The sequence below is a fragment of the Hippoglossus hippoglossus genome, chromosome 21 (genome assembly GCF_009819705.1).
Source record: "Hippoglossus hippoglossus isolate fHipHip1 chromosome 21, fHipHip1.pri, whole genome shotgun sequence".
In the NCBI taxonomy this organism is placed as follows: domain Eukaryota; kingdom Metazoa; phylum Chordata; class Actinopteri; order Pleuronectiformes; family Pleuronectidae; genus Hippoglossus; species Hippoglossus hippoglossus.
Window position 1 is genome coordinate 619,426 of NC_047171.1, and position 23,478 is coordinate 642,903.

Below are 23,478 nucleotides of genomic sequence, written 5' to 3' on the forward strand. Positions count from 1 at the left end.
ACTTTGCGCTTAATTCTGAATTCTATTTTTAAAACAAGAAATTTACACATGTAAAAAAGGCCCCCAATGACTTTTCTATGCTCTTGTTTTTTGTTTGCTGATTTGTTTATTAGATCCACCTGGCCCACCATCCAGTCCCAGAATCACAGACACCACAAAAACGACAGTTACCTTTGCCTGGGGCCGACCCCACTACGACGGTGGTCTGGAAGTAGATGGATACATCGTTGAGTACAAAAAGGAGGGCCTTGATGATTGGGAGACAGAGACACAGTTCCCATTGAAAGCTACTGAATATGTTATTGGTAAACTTCAAAAAGGTGGCAAATACCACTTTAGAGTCAGCGCTGTTAACTCTGAGGGAGTTGGCGAGCCTGCAGAGGTTGAGAAAGTGACTGAAATTGTGGACCAGGAGTCACTGCCAGACTTTGAGCTGGATGCTGATCTCAGGAGAACCCTAGTGGTCAGGTGTCGTGCTTCCATCCGTATGTTTGTTCCCATCAGGGGCCGTCCCGTTCCTGAAGTAACTTGGAGCAAAGATGACACCAACCTGAAAACACGTGCACACATTGACACCACAGAGTCCTACACCCTACTGGTTATTCCTGACTGTACCAGATATGACGCTGGAAAGTACCACCTATGTCTGGAGAATGTTGCTGGAAAGAAGACAGGCTTTGTTAATGTGAAAGTTCTCGACACACCAGGACCACCAGTCAACCTCAAAGAGAGAGAAATCACTAAAAACAGCATCACTCTCCAGTGGGAAATTCCCATTATTGATGGTGGTTCTAAGATTCATAACTATATTATTGAAAAGAGAGAGGCCACCAAGAAGGCATACACAGTGCTTAGCACCACATGGCAGAAGTGTTCCTTTAAATTTACAGCCCTTGAGGAGGGAGCTTACTACTACTTCCGTATATCTGCTGAGAATGACCTGGGTGTGGGTCAGCCTGCAGAAACCACTGAGCCAATCAGGGTGTCTCAAGCCCCCTCTGCCCCAGAGAACTTGTACGTCACAGATGTAACCGCTGACAGTGCCAGTCTAGCATGGATCAAGCCCCTGCATGACGGTGGCAGCTTGATCACTGGATATGTCATTGAGGCCCAGAAGAAGGACACTGACCAGTGGGTCCATGTGGCCACCATCAAAGCTCTCGACTACACTGTCACAGATCTGACTGAAGGGGCGGAGTATATCTTCCGCATCATGGCTGTCAATGCATCAGGTAGGAGCGACCCCCGTGAGAGCAGGCCTGCGATTATCAAAGAGCAGACTTCAGCTCCCTCCTTTGACCTGCGTGGAGTCTACCAGAAGACGGTAATTGCCAAGGCAAGGGACCGTGTCAAGATAGAGATTCCAGTGCTTGGCAAACCCAAGCCTGTTGTTTCCTGGAAAAAAGAAGATGCAGTGCTCAAGGAGACACAAAGAATCAACACTGAAACAACATCAACATCAACTATCCTCAACATCAATGAGATCAAGAGGACTGATGGGGGACAGTATTCTATGGTTGGAAAGAACATGCTGGGAACAGTGACAGAGATAATCACAGTCCTAGTCCACGACATTCCAGGTCCTCCCACTGGTCCCATTAAGCTGGATGAGGTCTCTTGTGATTACGTTCTTATGTCCTGGGAGGCACCAGAGAACGATGGAGGCGTTCCTATTAGCAACTATATTGTTGAGATGCGGGAGACTACCGGTACTTCATGGATGGAGTTGGCAGCTACAGTGATTCGCACCACATTCAAGGCAGCTAGACTCAACACTGGAACCCAATATCAGTTCCGTGTCAAAGCCCAGAACAGATATGGCATTGGACCAAGCATTGTCTCTGAACAAGTGGTGGCTGCCTATCCATTTGATGTTCCGAACCAGCCAGGTATTCCTGTGGTCACATCTTTCAACAAGGATGCAATGACTTTGAGTTGGAATGAGCCATCTTCTGATGGAGGCAGTGCTATTATGGGATATCATGTGGACAGAAAAGAGAAAAACAGCATTCTGTGGCAGAGGATCAGCAAAGCTCTTGTTGTTGGAAATATCTTCAAATCAATAGGCCTTGTTGATGGTATCGCATATGAACACCGTGTTACTGCTGAAAACATGGCCGGTCTCAGCAAACCAAGCAAATCCTCTGAGCCTATGTATGCTTTGGACCCAGTTGACCGACCAGGCAGGCCTGTGGCACTGAATATCACCAGACATGAGGTGACAGTGTCATGGACCAAACCAGAGGGAGATGGTGGATTTTCCATCACAGGATACACAGTGGAGAGGAGAGAGATGCCCAATGGACGTTGGCTCAAAGCCAACTTCAACAACATCCAAGAAACCATCTACACAGTCAGTGGTCTGACTGAAGATGCAACTTATGAATTCCGTGTGTTTGCTAGAAACTCAGCTGGTTCTGTCAGTGCTCCATCCCAGTCATCAGAGGCAATCACATGCAGAGATGACATTCAAGAGCCCAGGCTTGATGTTGACGCATCATATAGCAGCAATGTTGTTGTCATGGCAGGGGAGGTATTCAAGCTGGAAGCCAGTGTGATTGGTAGGCCACTCCCATCTCTGGTATGGACCAAGGAAGGAAAGGAGCTTGAGGATACAGGCAAGATTGAGATAAAGACATCTGACTTCCACACAACGCTAATAAACAAAGAATCCCTGAGGAGAGATGGTGGGGCTTTCACTCTGACTGCCAGCAATCCAGGTGGTTTTGCCAAGTTCACATTTAATGTCAAGGTGCTCGACAGACCTGGACCACCAGACTCCCTCACTGTAACTGATGTCACTGCTGAAAAATGTGTCCTTAACTGGCTGCATCCAACACACGATGGTGGTGCAAAGATCGAGTACTTTATCATTCAGAAGCGTGAGACCAGTAGGTTGGCGTGGACAAATGTGGCTACAGACCTTCAAGCAAATAGATTCAAGGTCACCAAACTTCTGAAGGGCAATGAGTACATCTTCAGAGTCATGGCTGTTAATAAGTATGGTGTGGGTGAACACCTGGAGTCTGAAGCTGTAATCTGTGCCAATCCTTATGTAGCCAGTGATGCACCACAGCAGCCTGAAGTCACCATCATTACCAAAGACTCAATGGTGGTCTGCTGGGAGCGCCCTGAACATGATGGAGGCAGCAGAATAAACACTTACATAATTGAGAGAAGGGATAAGACTGGCCTGCGCTGGGTGAAGTGCAACAAGAGGACTGTAACTGACTTGCGATTCAAGGTTTCTGGCCTCACACCAGGACATGAGTATGAATTTAGAGTTTTTGCAGAGAACAATGCTGGTCTGAGCCAGCCCAGTCCTTCCAGTCCATTGTACAAAGCCATAGACACCATCTTCCAGCCTGGACCTCCAGGGAACCCTAGAGTACTGGACACAACCAAGTCTTCCATCACCCTTGCCTGGAACAAACCTGTCTACGATGGTGGTTCTGAAATCACTGGTTACATTGTGGAGACCTGCCCTCCTGATGAGGATGAGTGGACAATTCACACTCCTAAAAGGGGATGGACAGCCACTTCATTCACCATCACCAACTTGAAGGAAAACCAAGAGTATAAAATCAACATCTGTGCCACTAATTGTGAAGGAGTCGGAGAACCTGCTGCTGTTCCTGGAACCCCCAAGGCAGAGGACAGACTGCTTCCTCCAGAAATTGAACTTGGAGCAGAGCTACGTAAGGTGGTCAGCATCCGAGCCTGCAGCACGCTTAGACTCTTTGTCCCTATAAAGGGCAGACCAGCACCTGAAATAAAATGGTCAAGAGAGCACGGAGAATCCCTAGACAAAGCTATCATTGAAACCACCCCATCATTCACGACTCTTCAGGTAGACACTGTTGACAGGTTTGATGGAGGCAAATACATGCTGACTGTAGAGAATGCCTCAGGAAGCAAGACAGCCTATGTTAATGTCAGGGTGCTAGATACTCCTGGAGCACCTCAGAATCTAATCATCAAGGAGGTCACTCGAGATTCAGTTTTCCTTGTTTGGGATGCACCTCTCATTGATGGGGGCTCCAGAGTCCGCAACTACATTGTGGAGAAGCGTGAGTCAACCAGAAAGGCCTACTCCACTGTTTGTGTAAGCTGCCATAAGTCAAGTTGGAAAATTGGAGACCTGCATGAAGGGAAGATGTACTTCTTTAGAATCCTGGCTGAGAACGAATTTGGCATTGGTCTCCCAGTGGAGACTGTTGAACCAATTAAAGTGTCAGAGAAGCCTCTACCACCAGGTAAAGTGTCCCTTCGTGAAGTTACAGGCACCAGTGTCACACTAACGTGGGAAAAGCCTGAGCATGATGGTGGCAGTAGAATCATTGGCTATATTGTTGAGATGCAAAGCAAAGGCACTGAGAAGTGGATCCAGGTTATGGTAGTGAAGACCAATGCGGCCCTTGTAAGTGGTCTTACACAGGGAGAGGAGTACATGTTCCGTATTTCATCCACCAATGAAAAGGGAGTTAGTGACCCACGCCCTCTCAGTTTGCCTGTGGTGGCGAAAGATCTTGTCATTTCACCAACCTTCAAACAGCTTTTTGGCACATTCAGTGTGCTAGCAGGTGATGACCTGAAGATAGATGTACCATATGCTGCCTGTCCTAAGGCCAATGCAACTTGGCTCAAAGATGGCGTTGTTCTCAAGGAGACAACAAGAGTTAATGCTGAAACCACGGACACTAACCTTCTCCTGGTCATTAAGGAGGCTTGCAGAGATGATGTGGGAACATACACCATCAAACTAATCAACACAGCTGGTGAGGCATCCACAGACATCAGTGTTCTTGTCCTGGATAAGCCTGGTCCTCCCACTGGCCCAATTAAGTTGGATGAGGTCACTGCTGACAGTCTGGTATTGACCTGGAATCCACCAGAATATGATGGTGGTTGTGCCATTAATAATTACATTGTTGAGAAGAGGGACACATCTACCACTAACTGGCAAATTGTGTCAGCTACAGTGGCCAGAACCACAATCAAGGCTGCCCGTCTGAAGACTGGATTTCAGTACCAGTTTAGGATTGCTGCAGAAAATAGATATGGCAAGTCATCGGCCCTTCTGTCTGAAACTATTGTTGCTCAGTATCCATTTGAAGTTCCTAGCTCACCTCTTTCTGTTGTGGTCCAATCAGCGACCAAGGAAACCATGGTTGTTGTATGGGATAAACCCAGCAATGATGGTGGAAGCAAAATTCTGGGCTATCACCTAGAGCTCAAAGAGAGAAACAGTATACTGTGGGTGAAACAGAACAAACAAATAATCCCAGAGACTAGATTCAAGGTTGTTGGCCTTGAAGAAGGTATTGAATATGAGTTCAGACTCTATGCAGAGAACATTGTCGGCCTCAGCAAAGCTAGCAAACTGAGCGAAATGCAAGTGGCAAGAGATCCTTGTGAAAGACCAGGAAAACCAGAGGCTGTTATTGTGACAAGACACCAAGTGACACTCAGATGGACCAAGCCTGATTATGACGGTGGCATTAAGATCACAGGTTACCTGGTTGAGAAGAAGGAGGCAGCTGGTCGCTGGATGAAGGCCAGTTTCGCCAACGTCATTCAGACTGAATTTGTTGTCACAGGACTTACTGAAGATCATATTTATGAGTTTCGTGTCATTGCCAGGAATGCAGCAGGTGTTCTCAGTCTGCCCTCTGATGCAACTGGAGCCATCACTGCCAAGGATGAGGTGGATCCACCCAAGATTGACTTGGAAGCTAAGTACTCCCAGGCTGTGGTGGTAAACGCTGGGGAGACATTCAGGCTTGAGGTCGCTGTCAGTGGTAAACCTGTTCCCACAATACACTGGCTAAAGGAGGGTCATGAGATTACTGAAGCTGCTCGCCTAGAGCTCAAGAACACAGACTTTACAGCTTGTATAGTTGTTAAAGAAGCCATCCGTGTTGATGGAGGTCAGTACACTTTGCTGGTAAAGAATGTTGGAGGAGAGAAATCTGTTAACATTAATGTCAAGGTCCTGGACAGACCAGGTCCTCCTGAGGGCCCTGTCTCCATCTATGGTGTAACCAATGAGAAATGCTCCATTTCCTGGAAACCTCCTTTGCAAGACGGCGGCAGCGATGTTTCACATTACATTATTGAGAGGAGGGAAACCAGCAGACTGGTTTGGACTGTTGTTGAGCCTAAAGTTCAGACACTGAACTTAAAGATCACAAAGCTTCTTCCTGGAAATGAGTACATTTTCAGAGTGATTCCTGTCAACAAATATGGAGTCGGTGAGCCTCTGGAATCTGATGCGATGATTGCCAGAAATCCATTTGTCACTTCCAACCCACCAACAGAGGTAGAAGTCACAACAATCACCAAAGACTCCATGGTGGTGACTTGGGAGAGACCAGCTCATGATGGTGGCAGTCCTATCCAGGGATACATTGTTGAGAAACGTGACAAGGATGGTGTGAGATGGACAAGGTGCAACAAGCGCACAGTAAGTGAGCTGCGCTTCAGAGTGACAGGGCTCCTAGAAAACCACAGCTATGAATTCAGAATTGCCGCTGAGAATGCCGCTGGTGTTGGCACACCTAGTACACCAACAGTGTACTATAAAGCATTAGATCCTATCTTCAAACCTGGTCCACCCAACAACCCTAAGGTGGTTGACACATCGAGGTCCACTGTTTCCTTGACATGGAGCAAACCAATCTATGATGGCGGATGTGAGATTCAAGCTTATATTGTGGAGGCCTGCAGTGGGGCATCTGATGAGTGGTGTATGTGCACTCCTCCCACTGGAATCGCAGATACTAAGTTTACAGTGAAAAAGCTTCTGGAGAAGCATGAGTACCAGTTCCGAGTGTGTGCCATCAACAAAGTTGGTGTTGGTGAGCATGCTGATGTTACTGGAAAGATTCTCCTCGAGGAGAAGCTTGAGGCTCCCGATCTTGACCTGGATTCTGATATGAGAAAGATGATCAACATTCGGGCAGCAAGCACTCTCAGGCTGTTTGTTCCTGTGAGAGGTCGTCCAGCTCCTGAGGTGAAATGGGGTAAAGCTGAGGGGGAGATCAGGGAGACTGCCCTGATTGACAACACAGGCAACTACGCTTCACTTGTCATTGAGAATGTTGACAGATTTGACAGTGGCAAGTACACCCTGACTGCAGAGAATGCCAGTGGAGTGAAGTCAGTCTTCATCAGTGTCAGGATCCTGGACTCACCTAGTCCACCAAATAACTTCACAGTGAAGGAGATAACAAAAAATTCTGTCACTCTTACATGGGAGCCTCCACTTCTGGATGGTGGCTCAAAGATTAAAAATTATATTCTTGAGAAACGTGAGAGCACCAGGAAAGTTTACTCACCCATCACTACCTGCAATAGGATGTCATGGAAAGTGGAGCCTCTTCCAGAGGGTGGAATCTTCTTCTTCAGAGTCCTGGCTGAGAATGAATATGGTTTTGGTCTCCCAGCCAAAACAATAGAACCAATTAAAATATCTGAGAAGCCTCAGCCACCTGGCAAAGTCAGTGTTGTTGATGTGACACACAGCACTGTGACCCTCGCCTGGGAGAAACCTCAACATGATGGTGGCAGTAGAATCAGTCACTATGAAGTTGAACTCGCACCTAAGGACAGTGGCGCTTGGTCAGTGTGTACTAGTGTGAAAGCGCTGGAGACTGTAGTGACAAACCTACTCAAGGGAGAGGAGTATAATTTCCGAGTTCTAGCTGTAAATGACAAGGGGAAAAGCGACCCCAGACAACTAGTCCAATCAGTTGTTGCAAAGGACCTTGTGATTGAGCCTGCTGTTAGACCCAGGGCGAGCACCTACAATGTCCAGGTAGGGTATGACCTCAAGATAGAGGTCCCAGTTGCTGGTCATCCAAAGCCAACGATTACCTGGACCAAGGATGGTGCTGCTCTTAAGCAGACCACGAGAGTCAATGTTATAGACTCAGCACATCACACCACCCTCACCATAAAGGATGCCACCAAAGAGGATGGGGGCATGTATAGCATCAATGTCTCCAGTACCCTGGGTTCCAAAGATGCCACTATTGAGGTGATCACTCTGGACAAACCAGGCCCACCAACAGGACCTGTCAAGTTGGAGGACATAAGTGCTGAGAGTATCACTCTTAGCTGGGAACCTCCTACATACACAGGTGGATGCCCAATCTCAAACTATGTGGTGGAGAAGAGAGACACAACTACAACCAACTGGGTGGTCGTATCTGCCACTGTTGCCAGAACCACACTAAAATTGAGCAATCTGAAGACAGGTGCTGAATATCAGTTCAGAATCTATGCTGAGAATAGATATGGAAAGAGCTATGCGATTGATTCAGAGCCTGTTTTGGCACAGTATCCATTCCAAGAGCCTGGCACTCCAGGAACACCATTTGTGTCTTCATACACCAAGGACTTTATGGTAGTTGAGTGGCACAAGCCCCCATCTGATGGAGGAAGTGCCATTTTGGGCTATCATATGGAGAGGAAAGAGAAGAACAGTATCCTCTGGACCAAGATTAACAAAATGCTGATCCAAGACTGCAGATATAAGTCTACTCCACTTGAGGAAGGTATTGAGTATGAGTACAGAGTCTATGCAGAGAATATTGTTGGCATTGGAAAATGCAGCAAAGTCTCTGAGGTTTACGTAGCCCGTGACCCATGTGATCCTCCTGGCTGTCCCGAGGCTGTGATTGTGACCAGGCACTCTGTGAAGCTTAGGTGGACCCCTCCAGTGTATGATGGGGGAAGCTTAGTTACAGGCTATGTAGTGGAGAAACGTGACCTTCCTGAAGGAAAGTGGATGAAGGCTAGCTTTGCAAACATCCTTGATTATGAATTCACAGTTACAGGCCTGACAGAGGAGAGTAAATATGACTTCAGAGTAACCGCAAGGAATGCAGCTGGTGCTGTTAGCAAGCCATCTGCGTGCACAGGATCCGTCACAGCCAAGGATGAAGTTGACCCACCAAAATGTGAGACAGACCCTATATACAACCAGTCCCTTGTTATCAGTGCTGGGGAGACTTTCAATCTGGAGGCCACTGTGGGAGGGAAGCCCATCCCTACAGCCCAGTGGTTCAAGGGGAATGTCGAAGTGGAAAACTCATCAAGGGCTGATATCAAAAACACAGATTTTAAGGCTTTGCTTGTTGTGAAAGATGCCATCAGAGTGGACGGTGGCCAGTACACTCTGGTTCTGACTAATGTGGCTGGAACGAAGACTGTCCCATTCAGTGTTAAGGTACTGGACAGACCAGGCCCCTCAGAAGGACCTCTTACTGTCAGCAATGTCACTGAGGAGAAGTGCTCACTGTCATGGCTGCCACCCAGGCACGATGGAGGAGCCGGCGTATCTCACTACATCATTCAAAAGAGAGAAACCAGCCGCCTGGCATGGACTGTGGTCTCCAGTGACTGTGGAGCTACCATGTTCAAGGTTACGAAACTGTTGAAGGGCAATGAATACATCTTCAGAGTCATGGCTGTCAACAAATATGGCATGGGTGAGTCTCTTGAGTCAACACCAGTTATCATGAGAAATCCATTTGTTCCTCCTGGTGCACCTCAGGAACTTGAGATCACTAACATTATAAGGGACTCCATGACTGTCTGCTGGAACCGCCCCGAGACCACAGGAGGCAGTGAGATTGTTGGTTATATCATTGAGAAGAGAGACAGAGCCGGAGTGAGATGGACCAAGTGCAACAAACGCCGGGTGACAGACTTGCGTTTCAGAGTAACAGGATTAACTGAGGATCATGAATATGAATTCAAGGTAACTGCTGAGAATGCAGCTGGAATGGGTCAGTCAAGCCCACCTACACCCTACCTCAAAGCCTGTGACCCCACCTTTGAACCAGGCTGTCCATCCAATGCTCATGTGCTCAACACAACTAAAGACACCGTCAGCCTGGCCTGGCATAGGCCCATCTATGATGGTGGTTGTGAGATTCAAGGATATGCTGTGGAAATTACCAAAGCCGAGGAGGAGGAGTGGACCATATGCACCCCACCGTCGGGAGTTAAAGCTACCAAGTTTACTATCACTAAGTTGGTAGAGCACCAGGAATACAAGGTGCGCATCTGTGCCATCAATAAGTTGGGTGTTGGTGAGCCCACTGAGATCCAGGGAGTTATAAAACCTTTGGATAAGATTGATCCTCCAGAGATGATTCTGGATTCAGAACTCCGGAAGGGGATAGTTGTCAGGGCAGGTGGCTCAATGAGAATTTGCATTCCATTTAAGGGCCGTCCTACTCCTGAGATCAGCTGGGCTAAGGAGGATGGTCAACTGCCCATTAAAGTTCAGATAGAGACTGGGGAAGATTACACTCAGCTCTCCATTGACATCTGTGACAGATATGATGCTGGAAAATACATCGTCAACATGGAAAATACTGCTGGCACCAAATCAGCCTTTGTATCTGTTAAGGTCCTGGACACTCCAGGGGCCCCTCTGAATTTAACTGTAAAAGACATCAAAAGAGAAAGTGTTACTCTGACATGGGAGCCTCCTCTTATTGATGGTGGTGCAAGAATAAAGAATTACCTGGTTGAAAAGCGAGAGTCCACCAGGAACGTTTATTCTAATGTGGACAACAAGTGTACAAAGACAAGCTACCGTATCACCGGCCTCATTGAAGGAACTATCTACTATTTCAGAGTCTTAGCTGAGAACGAGTTTGGCATGGGACAGCCAGCTGAGACAGAGGATGCAGTTAAAACATCTGAGCCTCCTCTCGCTGTAGGTAAGGTCACTTTGACTGAAGTGACCAAAACGTCTGCCTCACTCTCTTGGGAGAAGCCAGACCATGATGGAGGCAGCAGGATAATGGGCTACTATATTGAAATGCAGCCTGTGGGCTCAGAGGAATGGGTGGTGGCCGCTACAACTAAAGCTTGTGAGGGCACTGCCGCAGGCCTTAGTGCAGGACACGAGTACCTGTTTAGAGTGACAGCATTCAATGAGAAGGGCAAGAGTGACCCCAGGGCTCTAGCTGCACCAGTCACTGCTAAGGATGTAACATTCGAGCCCAGATTCAAGATGGCATCCAACACTTACAGTTTACAGCAGGGTGAGGATCTGAAGATCGAGATTCCAGTAATAGGACGACCTGTTCCCAAGGTTGAGTGGAAAAAGGACGGACAAGCTCTTAAGGAGACAACCAGATTAAATGTGTCTGGCACACCATCATCTACCAAGCTGTGCATTAAGGATGCAAGTAAGGAAGACTCTGGCAAATACACGATCACAGCCACCAGCAGTGCTGGATCAACTACAGAGGAGATTACTGTTATTATTCTTGATAAGCCTGGCCCACCCACAGGCCCTGTGAAGATTGAGGAGGTGAGCTCTAATTATGTCACTCTCTCCTGGGAGCCACCAGCGTATACTGGAGGCTGTCAGATCAACAACTACATTGTGGAGAAGAGAGACACTACTACAACAGCATGGCAAATTGTGTCTGCTACTATTGCCAGAACAACTATCAAAGTCACCAACTTAAAGACTGGAGTTGAGTATCAATTCAGAGTGTCTGCTGAGAATAGATATGGAAAGAGTTCTGCCATTTTCACTCCTGCCGTTATTGCTCAGTATCCATTCAGTGAGCCTGCCGCCCCAGGAACACCAGGTGTTTCTGCTGCAACCAAGGATCACATGGTGGTTGAGTGGAAGCCTCCCACCAACAATGGAGGCAGTCCCATCTTGGGCTATCACCTTGAAAGAAAGGAGAAGAACAGCCTCTTGTGGACTAAACTCAACAAGCTTCTAATCCCAGATACACATTTCAAAACTACAGAGCTGGAAGAAGGTATTGAGTATGAATTCAGAGTCTATGCTGAGAACATTGCAGGAATCAGCCCAGCTAGCAAGGTCTCTGAGAGCACAGTTGCCAGGGACCCCTGTGACCCACCAGGCACTCCGGATGCTATTGATATCACTAGAAACCATGTGACACTCCAGTGGACCAGGCCTCAGTATGATGGAGGCAGTGCTATCACTGGCTATTTGATTGAGAGGAGGAAGCACCCTGATACCCGCTGGATGAAGGCCAGCTTCACCAACATCCTTGACACCCAGTTCACACTCACTGGCCTGACTGAGGATTGTGTTTATGAGTTCAGAGTCATTGCCAGGAATTCTGCTGGCATTTCCAGCCGTCCCTCTCAGACCACAGGAGAAATTACTGCTAAAGATGAAATTGAGGCTCCAGGAGCCACCATGGATTCTAAATTTAAAGATCTGACCATTGTTCATGCTGCTGAAACATTCATCATTGATGCTGACTACACAGGTAAGCCTCTGCCTGAGGTCATTTGGTTAAAGGATGGAAAGGAGATTGACAAAGCCACTCAACGAATGGAGGTAAAGACCACGCTGACACGTACCATCCTGACAGTCAAGGATTGCATTAGAGTTGATGGCGGCCATTTTGTCCTCAAACTGGTCAATGTGGGAGGAATTAAGATGATCCCAGTTAATGTTAAAATTCTGGATAGACCTGGTCCTCCAGATGGCCCACTAGAAGTCAAAGGAGTCACAGCTGAGAAATGTTATCTTCACTGGAACCATCCTTCACATGATGGCGGAGCCAGCATCTCTCACTACATGATTGAGAAAAGAGAGACCAGTCGTTTGTCATGGACCATGGTTGAGCCCAAGATTCAGGCCATAAGCTACAAAATCACAAAACTGTTGCCTGGCAACGAGTACATCTTCAGAGTCACTGCTGTGAATAAATACGGTGTTGGTGAGCCTTTGGAATCTGAGCCTGTTATTGCCCGTAACCCCTTCACCACTTCCAGCGCCCCCTCCACCCCAGAGGCCAGCGCTATCACTCGGGATTCTATAGTACTTACCTGGGAGAGGCCAGAGGATAACGGAGGAGCTGAAATTGAAGGATATGTCCTTGAAAAACGTGATAAGGATGGCATCAGATGGACTAAATGCAACAAGAAGAGACTGAGTGACCTGAGATTCAGATGTGCTGGCCTCACAGAGGGTCATTCCTATGAATTCAGGGTTTCAGCTGAAAATGCTGCTGGTGTTGGAAAACCTAGTGCACCTTCACAATATATGAAGGCCTGTGATGCCACTTATCCACCAGGACCTCCAAATAACCCCAAAGTCACAGACCATTCAAGCACCACAGTCTCGCTGACCTGGTCTAGGCCTATCTATGATGGTGGAGCACAGATCACTGGATACGTTGTTGAAATGAAGGAGGCAGCAGATGATGAATGGGTCAGTTGCACACCACAAACTGGTGTACAAGTTACTCACTATACTGTAAAGAAATTGAAGGAGAATGCAGAGTACAATTTCCGAGTCTGTGCTGTTAACTGTGAGGGAGTAGGGGAGCATGTTGACCTGCCTGGCTCTGTGGTTGCTGCAGAGAAGCTGGAAGCTCCTGAAATTGAACTAGATGCTGACCTAAGGAAGATGGTCAATGTTCGTGCCACCGCTACCCTCCGTCTGTTTGTGCCAATCAGGGGAAAGCCTGAGCCTGAGGTCAGATGGTCAAAGGCTGATGGTACTCTGAATGAACGTGCCCAGATTGAAGTCACAAGCTCTTACACAATGCTGGTGATTGATAATGTTGACAGATTTGACACTGGAAAATATCTACTCACACTTGAGAACCTCAGTGGCTCGAAATCAGCCTTCGTCAATGTTCGAGTTCTGGACTCCCCCAGCGCACCTACTAACCTGGAGGTCAAGGATGTAAAGAGAAATTCTGTCTCTCTCTCCTGGGAGCCTCCTCTAATTGATGGCGGGGCTAAGATTTCACATTATATTGTGGAGAAGAGAGAGCAGAAGAGAATGGCTTTCACCAGTGTTTCCAACAACTGTGTGAGGAACTCCTACATCATTTCTGACCTACAGGAGGGAGGCCTATACTATTTCCGTATATTAGCTGTTAATGAACTTGGAGTAGGTCTGCCTGCTTCCACAGATGTAGTCAAGGTGTCTGAGGCTCCTCTGCCTCCTGGTAAGATTACCTTGGATGACGTTACTCGCCATACTGTTAACCTTTCATGGGAGAAACCGGATCATGATGGAGGCAGCAAGATTACAATGTATATTGTGGAGATGCAGCCCAAGGGAGATGAGAAATGGACTGTGTGCAGTGAAGTCAAAGCACTGGAAGCTACTATTGATGGACTTACAACTGGAGAGGAATACTCCTTCAGGGTGATTGCTGTAAATGATAAGGGCAAGAGTGATGCCAAACCTCTGGCTGCCCCTGTGGTGGTAAAGGACATCACAGTAGAGCCCACCATCAACCTGGTGTTCAACACATATAGTGTTAAAGCAGGAGATGACCTGAAGATTGACGTTCCCTTCAAAGGAAGACCTCAGCCAGAGGTGTCCTGGAAGAAGGACGGCCAGGTGCTTAAGCAGACAACCAGGGTCAATGTTCTTACCTCTAGGACCTCTTCCAAGATTTTCATCAAGGATGCAACCAAAGACGATGTAGGAAAGTATGAGATTACTTTGACTAACTCTATTGGTACCAAGACAGCTGATATCTCTGTTATAATCCTGGACAAACCTGGTCCACCAAGCAACATTAAGATGGACGAGGTGAGTGCTGACTTCATCTGTCTGTCTTGGGATCCTCCAACCTATGACGGTGGATGCCAGATTAACAACTATGTAGTGGAGAAGAGAGACACTACGACAACCACATGGCAGATTGTCTCAGCCACTGTAGCCAGGACATCAATTAAGGTGAATCGGCTCAATCAGGGAATAGAGTACCAGTTCCGTATCGCAGCTGAGAACCGTTATGGCAAGAGTCATGCTATTGACTCAGCTCCTGTTGTTGCTCAGTATCCCTTCGAGCCTCCTGGTCCGGCAACCAACCTCCATGTTGACAATGCCACCAAGAGTGGCATGGTTGTGACGTGGGGCAGACCTGCCAGCGATGGAGGAAGCCCTGTTATTGGTTATCACATTGAATGCAAAGACCAAAGTAGCATTCTATGGACAAAGGTCAACAGAGGACTGCTAGCTGAGAACCAGTTTAAGATGACAGGCATTGAAGAAGGTCTTCTGTATCAGTTTAGAGTGTATGCTGAGAATATTGCTGGCATTGGTACCTGCTCTAAGGCCAGTGATGCTGTGGCAGCCAGAGATCCATGTGAACCTCCACATAACCTTAAAGTCACCAACATTACCAGGAGCTCAGTTTCTCTCTTCTGGGAGCGGCCAGAGTACGAATTTGGATCAAAGATTACCGGCTACATTATTGAGCGTAAAGAACTTCCCAATGGTCGCTGGCTGAAATGCAACTTCAATAATCTGCAGGACACCTACTTTGACGTCACAGGCCTCACAGAAGATGTCCAATATGACTTCCATGTTATTGCTAAGAATTCTGCAGATCAGCTTAGTGCTCCTTCAGAGAGTAGCGGTCCTGTTACAGTAAAGGATGATGTAGACCCTCCCACTATCATCCTGGAAGACAAGCTCAGACAGCTGGTTGTAATTAAAGCTGGGGAAATCATTAGAATTGATGCTGAAATCACAGGCCGTCCACTCCCTGTTGTCTCATGGTTTAAGGACGGAAAAGAGATTGCGGCCAAATTCAGGTGTGAAATTACTTCCACAAATTTCACAACCACCCTGATTGTCACAGACGCTATCAGGAAGGACTCTGGCCAGTATGTCCTGTCCCTGCACAATGTGGCAGGAACCAGGTCTGTTGCTATCAATTGTAAAGTTTTGGATAGACCTGGACCATCTTCAGGACCATTGGCAGTGTCTGGACTCACAGCAGAGAAATGCACTATAACATGGGGACCCCCTCAGGAGAACGGTGGTGCTGAAATTATGCACTATATTGTGGAGAAACGTGAGACAAGTCGCCTGGCCTGGACTCTTGTCTATGGAGACATGAAAGCAACTACCTGTAAAGTGACCAAGTTACTAAGAGGAAATGAGTATATCTTCAGAGTTAGGGGAGTCAACAAATATGGGGATGGTGAAGCCCTGGAGAGTGAGCCAGTTAAGGCCTTGGATCCATTTACTGTTGCTTCAGCTCCCACAAATGTCCAGGTCACTGCTGTTACTAGTGAGGCAATGACCATCTGTTGGGAAAGACCCATTTCTGATGGAGGCAGCAGTATCTATGGCTATGTCATTGAAAAGCGAGAGAAGACTGGTCTTCGCTGGTGCCGTGTGAACAAGAAACCTGTTTATGACCTCAGAGTCAAAGCCTCACATCTTCGTGCTGGCTGTGAGTATGAGTACATAGTGTTTGCAGAGAATGCTGCTGGCCTCAGTGCTCCTAGCACGCCTTGCCCGCTCACCAAGGCTGAAGACCCACAGTTCCTGCCTTCACCTCCTGCTAGGCCTAAGATCATTGACTCTACAAAGACCACTGTCACCCTGTCATGGAATAAGCCGCTATTTGATGGTGGAGCCCCTGTGACTGGCTACAGAGTAGAATACAGGAAGACTTTAGATGATGAATGGTTTGTTGGAGTCCAGAACACCAAGAACACAGAGTTTACTGTGGTGGGATTGACACCTGGGGCTGAATATGTGTTTGTTGTCAAGTCCATTAACAAGATTGGGGTCAGTGAGGCCAGTCCTGAGTCAGACAAACAGGTTGCCAAAGAAAGAGAGGAGGAGCCAGTTTTTGACATCAGTAATGAGATGAGGAAGACTCTTATTGTGAAGGATGGTAGCTCATTCACCATGACAGTGCCCTTCAGAGGCAAACCCATCCCCAATGTTACATGGGCTAAACCTGATGTTGACCTCAGAGTCCGTGCTGTCATCGACACCACAGACACCTTCACCTCCATCACCTTAGAGCAGGCAACTCGCAACGACTCTGGCAAATACATAGTCACCTTGTCTAGCTTAGCTGGAACCTCCTCCTTGACACTCAATGTCAGAGTACTGGACTCTCCTGGACCCCCTGCCTTCGTAGAAGTCAAGGACGTAACTAAGACCTCTGCTACTGTAACATGGGACACTCCTGAAAATGAGGGAGGAGGACCTGTCAAGAACTACCTTGTTGATTTCCGTGAGGCCAGCAAGAAAGGCTGGACTAGATTGACTGACACATGTAACAGACTGACATACAGGGTGAACGACTTGCAAGAAGGAGCAGTTTATTACTTCAGAGTGACGGGCCAGAATGAGTACGGTGTTGGTGTTCCTGCTGAGACCAAAGAAGGAACCAAGATAACAGGTATTGAATTTTATGTTGGTAATATTATAGTCTTATATAGGGTCTTATACCCACCTGTATTTCAATAAAACAAATCATGTCGTCTTTCTCCAGAAAAACCAAGCCCCCCACCAAAACTTGGCGTGAGTGATGTGACCAAAGAGAGTGTGTCACTGGTCTGGGCCAAACCAGAACAAGATGGAGGCAGCAGAATTACTGGCTACCTAGTGGAGGCTCAAGAGAAAGGCCAGGAGAAGTGGGTCAAGTGTGGTGTAACCAAGTCCATCCACCTCACAGTGTCTGGTCTAAGGGAGAATGCCGAGTACTTTTTCAGGGTCAGAGCTGAGAACCATGCTGGATTCAGTGATGTTAAGGAAATGGTCAACCCTGTAATGGTGAAAGACCAGCTTGGTAAGTTGCAGTCTAAAAAGACTAAGACCAATTTAGTAAAAATACAAACTGCAGAATAAGCCAATATTTACTACTGGAGTATATAACCAGGAAATTAAAAAAGTGAAATAACTCCTGATATCCTTGCCTATAACTCTCTTTATAACTTCTGTGCTTTAGAATCTCCTGAGATCAACATGAACGACTTCCCTCACAACACAGTGTGTGTCAGAGCCGGTTCCACCCTCAAGTGTGAGATCCCACTGACAGGCCGACCTCTGCCTAAAGTCTCACTGTCCAAGGATAACGTACAACTCAAGTCAACAATGAGGTTCAACTCTGAAGTCACCCATGACAGCATCAAGATCAGTCTACGCGAGAGCATTGCTGGAGACTCAGGACGCTACGATATCACTGCCTCAAACTCCAGTGGAACCACCAAACAATATGTAAATATTGTGGTTCTAGACCGTCCCAGTGCCCCACTTGGACCGGTGGAGCTGTCTGACGTGACAGGAGACAGCCTTAGTCTGGAGTGGCTCCCACCGGTATATGATGGTGGCAGCCCCATCACCAACTACATCATCCAAAAGAGAGAGACAACCACAGCCAACTGGATGGATGTCTCTTCTGCTGTGGCTCGCTGCACCATGAAGATTATGAAGCTGACCGCTGACCTGCAGTACCAGTTCAGAATCAGGGCTGAGAACAGATATGGAATCAGCGAGCACATTGACTCACCAACTGTCACTGTCAGCCTTCCTTACAGTAAGAATTCTTTGTTTTACTTTCATCTTTTATCCATTATTGCTTTTCCTACTCTGTTTTTCAAAATCTAAATTAATATGTAAACCCTCCAACTCTGTTTCGCACCTACCAGCTCTTCCTGATGCTCCAATCACTCCAGAGGTCACTTCTGTAACTAGAGAGACCATTACTGTAGCCTGGACAGAGCCCAAGTCAGATGGTGGCAGCCATGTGTTTGGCTACCATCTCCAGATGAAAGACAAGAACAGCATTCTCTGGCAGAGAGTCAACAAAATGGTGATCCGTGCTACACACTGTAAGGTCACTAATATCAATGCTGGACTTATTTATGAGTTCAAGGTGGCAGCAGAAAACGCTGCTGGAGTCAGTGCCTTCAGCAAGGTCTCTGACGCAGTGCTGGCTATTGATGCTTGTGGTGAGTAGAGTTAAATAATCTATATAAAAGTCAAGGAAATATGATTTCACTGGTACAACTATCTTATAATGAATTCCCACTTCCCGTTCCTGCAGAGCCACCCATAAACCTGCGCATCAGTGACATCACCAAGAACACCATAAGCTTGGCCTGGCATAGACCCAGCTTCGATGGTGGATCCCCGATCATTGGCTACATCATTGAGAAGATGGAGGGTGTCAGTGCCAAATGGTCCAAGGCTATCCTCAACAATATCACAGACACCCGCTTCACTGTGACCGGCCTGACCCAGGACGAGACGTACGAGTTCAGAGTCATGGCCAGGAACGCCGTTGGGTCAGTGAGCAACCCGTCCATTACTGCCGGACCAGCCACATGTGTGGACACATACGGTAGGTGTCATTTTATTCTTAAATATGGATTTACATAAATTGTAGTTTACACGTGACATTTTGGACACACTGTTGCCTTTATTCTCATCCATGTTTTTTTGTGAATCTGGGTATCACATTTTGGAAAACAACTTCTTGTTTTACTAATCAAAGATCTCAGCTTTACTCTTGTCCATGTGCACACTCTGTGATGCCTCAGAATTCAAACTCACCTGTTTTTCATTTCTCTTCCAGGTGCCCCAGAGATTGAAATACCTCAGGAGTACTTCAGTGAGGTCAAACACATGGCCGGCTCTAATGTGGAGCTCAAGTTTAATATCACAGCCAAACCTGCTCCAACTATTGAGTGGTTGAAGGATGGCAGAGAGCTTGTGCCCAGCGCCCAGCTTTCCTTCAAACATGCATTTGAGTGCACCAGTGTGTTCCTAAGGGAAACCACTCGCTTGAATTCTGGTACCTATGAGGTCAGGGTGAAGAACTCCTTGGGATCTGCATGTGCTGTTGTCAGGCTGCTCATACAAGGTATTCAAATATTATTTAAAAAACTGTATTTATGACAATAATTTTCACCTTGCATGAAATTCATCTTATATGTATAAAAACTCTGATATTCACGGACGTTATCCTCTCTTATCTAGACAAGCCAGGTCCACCTGCTGGAGACATCCAGTTTAAGAAGGTGACTGCTGACAAAATAACCATCATGTGGTCCCCACCTGCTGATGAGGGCGGTGCCATGGTGACTCATTACATTGTGGAGAAAAGACAGACCAGCAGGGTCATGTGGTCCATAGTCTCGGAGAAGCTGGTCGACTGCATTGTTAATGTTCCCAGACTCATCCAGGGCAATGAGTACATCTTCAGAGTTCGTGGAGTGAACAAATACGGCATTGGAGACCAACTGGAGTCTGAGCCTGTCATTGCAAAGAATGCATTTGGTAAGAGAGTGAAGTTAATATCCCTCCCACATCTGGTGTTCTGTCCTGAGATGATTATGTGTCATGATTATGATGAAATCTAATATTTTATGTAAAAATAAAGATTCCCTGTTTACGGATACTCAAAATTTGTGAGATAATAGAAAAGCAAGTGGTTTTGAAGACATTTTAAACAATAGAAAAACAGTTTCATCTAACCTGGTCCTTTTTTTACAGTTCCTCCTAGCGAGCCATCTAAGCCTCAAGTCACCATGATTACCAAGTCCACCATGACAGTGATCTGGGAAAGACCTGCATTGAATGGAGGCAGCGACATTGACGGCTACTACCTGGAAAAGAGGGAGAAGAAGAGTCTGCAGTGGTTCAAGGTTTGCTTTTTGACCAATCTTTATAAAAGCTGTCTCATATATTTAAGATCCCAAACTAAAGACTGGCAAGTGTAAGCTTCATAAAATACACATTTTGTCCAGGTGGTGAAGGGAACCATCAGAGACACTCGGCAGAAAGTCACTAACCTGGTGGAGAACAGCGAGTACCAGTACAGAGTTTGTGCTGTCAACAAGGCTGGAGCAGGGAACTACTCTGAGTCTTCTGAACTCTACACAGCCTACGACCCTATCGGTATGCATTAACATTACCGCTTTGCAGGAGCTTCTTTACAAGATTTCTATATTGTCATGGTCTTCACACAGAATCTTTTATCTTCCCCAGATTTGCCTGGTGAGCCATCCAAGCTGCATGTGGTTGACTCCACAAAGACCTCCGTCACCCTCGGCTGGGAGACCCCCGTTTATGACGGTGGCAGTGAAATCACTCACTACGTTTTGGACCAGATGAACTCTGAAGAAAAAGAATGGGTGACCGTCAACCCGCAGGTTAAGTCCTGTGAATACGTGGTGTCCCACCTCAAGCCCGGAACCTACTACTTTTTCAGAGTCTCGGCTGCCAACTGTAAGGGCAAAGGAGAGGACATCAAAATGTACCAACCTGTGCAAGCCAAAGATATCTTAGGTTTGTATTTATGTTGACTCCTCTATGATAATTTACAAGCAAGTATTTGTTTAATAATTAGGATAAAAAAACCCTGATCATTAATACTACTTGAGTGTTAAAGTTATTTTCTATTGTTTTTATTGCTTCAAATTGTTGCTATTGATTGTTTTGTAAACTCCATCTAAATTCGGATGGATTAGAATTATATCATTATTGATGAGAATAAGAATAAGAAGTCCTTTATTAGTCCCACAATGGGGGAATTTGCAATATAACAGCAGCAAAAAGAAATCAGTAATCTGTAGAAATATAAAGATATATATATAGAAATATAGAAACATATGAATGGAATTAAATATATACAGTGTAAAGAAATATATTATGTGAGAGAATATGTACAGTGAATGTATTGCACATGAACTGTTTATATTGCACAGTGAATATTGCACAGTTGAGAAGTTTATTAATACTATAATTCCTCCTCCTTTCATTTGTGTTACACTTCAACAGAGGAGGCTGATTTGGACTTGGATGTTCCCATGACAACCCAGTACACAGCAAAAGCTGGCCGTGATGTGGAAGTGTTTATCCCCCTGAAGGGACGCCCCGTCCCCAATGTCACATGGCGCCGTGGCGACCGCAACATGGCTGGTGACAACTGCTACTCCATCACCAGCACCGAGCGAGCCACCACACTCCTCATACCAAAGGTCACCCGCGATGACTGCGGCAAGTACTTGCTGGAGATTGAGAATGGCGTTGGAGAACCAAAGATAATTACAGTTTCCCTTAAAGTTCTGGATAGTCCAGCCACCTGCCAGAAACTGTTGATCAAGAACGTGACAAGAGGAAAGTTGACCCTCAGCTGGGAAGCTCCTCTCATTGATGGTGGTTCCCCTGTCACTAATTACATTGTCGAGAAGAAGACCTCCACCATGAAGGCTTACCAGGTGATCACCGCAGAGTGTGCCAACACATCCTACAAGGTGTCAGGCCTGGAGGAGGATTGTGCTTACTTCTTCCGTGTGTCTGCTGAAAACGAGTATGGTGTGGGTGACACATGTGAGACCACCGAGCCTGTCAGAGCCACGGAAACTCCAGGAGCTGTTAAAGAGCTGATGATGGTGGACTCCACAAAGAGCTCTGTCACCCTGCAGTGGACCAGACCTGACCACGATGGTGGCAGCCTCATCACCGACTACATAATTGAGAAGAGATCCCAGGAAGAGGTCAACTGGGCTTTGGGTGCTACGTGTAAGCGCTGCAGCTGTGAAGTCACAGGACTTAAAGAGAACACTATCATGGACTTTAGAGTATTTGCCAAGAATGAAAAGGGCAACAGTGACTTCTCACAGATTGGTCCAATCGTAGTGATGGACTTCGTCATTCCACCCGAGGCCCTTCTGAGTGACTACCCCAATGGAGAGCTTGCTGTTCGCATTGGTCAGAACATCCACATTGAATTGCCCTTCAAGGGTAAACCAAGACCTGCAATCAGCTGGCTAAAGGATAACTTCCCTCTGAAGGAAAGCGATAAGATTCGCTTCAGGACCACTGACAACAAGACTGCCGTCACAGTCAGAGGAGCCAAGAAAGAGAATGCCGGCCAATACACCTTGGTTCTGGACAACAGAGTCATCAAGAACTATTTTGACATAAACGTGATCACTCTGGGAGCTCCCTCAGTGCCTGTTGGTCCTATCCGCTTTGATGAGATTAAAGCTCAGAGTATCATCATCTCCTGGGATGTGCCAAAGGAGGATGGAGGTGGCGAGATCACCTGTTACAGTGTGGAGAAACGTGAGACCTCCCAGGCTAACTGGAAGATGGTCTGCTCCAGTGTTGTCAGGACCACATTCAAGATTCCCAACCTGGTCAAGGGAACTGTGTACCAGCTCAGGGTCCGTGCGGAGAACAAGTATGGAGTCAGTGAACCACTCAACTCCTCAGATGTTATTGCCCAGCACCAGTACAAACCTCCAGGTCCCCCAGGAAAGCCAGTGGCCTACAACATCACCAGTGATGGAATGACCATCGGTTGGGAGGCCCCAGGTTTCGATGGAGGGTCCCCTATATTGGGCTATCATGTTGAGAAGAAGGACAGGAACAGCCTCTTGTGGCAGAAAGTGAACTCCTCCATCATATCCAACAAAGAGTACAGAATCATTGGTCTCATGGAGGGACTGGAGTACTCCTTCAGAGTCTATGCAGAGAACAATGCTGGAATTAGCCCCATTAGTGAACAGAGTAAACACGCGCTCGCCATCTCCCCTGTTGGTAAGTGCATGTTAAAAACTATGAAATTGTGTTAAAGTCTGTTATAAAATACCAGTTTCATCACATATTATTATATCTACAATCCTTTTTGCTTCAGTATCACCGTACGATTTTTTTTA

The 23,478-nt window shown here is 46.7% G+C and overlaps 1 protein-coding gene across 6 annotated transcripts in view; it reads left to right on the forward strand.

The window, feature by feature from the left end:
- The window catches only part of ttn.2 (titin, tandem duplicate 2), a 186,791-nt gene that overhangs the window by 141,594 nt on the left and 21,719 nt on the right, over positions 1–23,478 (forward strand). For all 6 annotated transcript variants that reach the window (XM_034573338.1, XM_034573339.1, XM_034573341.1 and 3 more), the window contains 11 exons: positions 114–17,207; positions 17,301–17,597; positions 17,757–18,344; positions 18,457–18,759; positions 18,855–19,151; positions 19,386–19,673; positions 19,790–20,089; positions 20,306–20,457; positions 20,560–20,710; positions 20,801–21,100; positions 21,593–23,359. In XM_034573338.1, the coding sequence (XP_034429229.1) occupies positions 114–17,207; positions 17,301–17,597; positions 17,757–18,344; positions 18,457–18,759; positions 18,855–19,151; positions 19,386–19,673; positions 19,790–20,089; positions 20,306–20,457; positions 20,560–20,710; positions 20,801–21,100; positions 21,593–23,359 (21,537 nt within the window). The remainder of the gene's footprint in view (positions 1–113; positions 17,208–17,300; positions 17,598–17,756; positions 18,345–18,456; positions 18,760–18,854; positions 19,152–19,385; positions 19,674–19,789; positions 20,090–20,305; positions 20,458–20,559; positions 20,711–20,800; positions 21,101–21,592; positions 23,360–23,478) is intronic.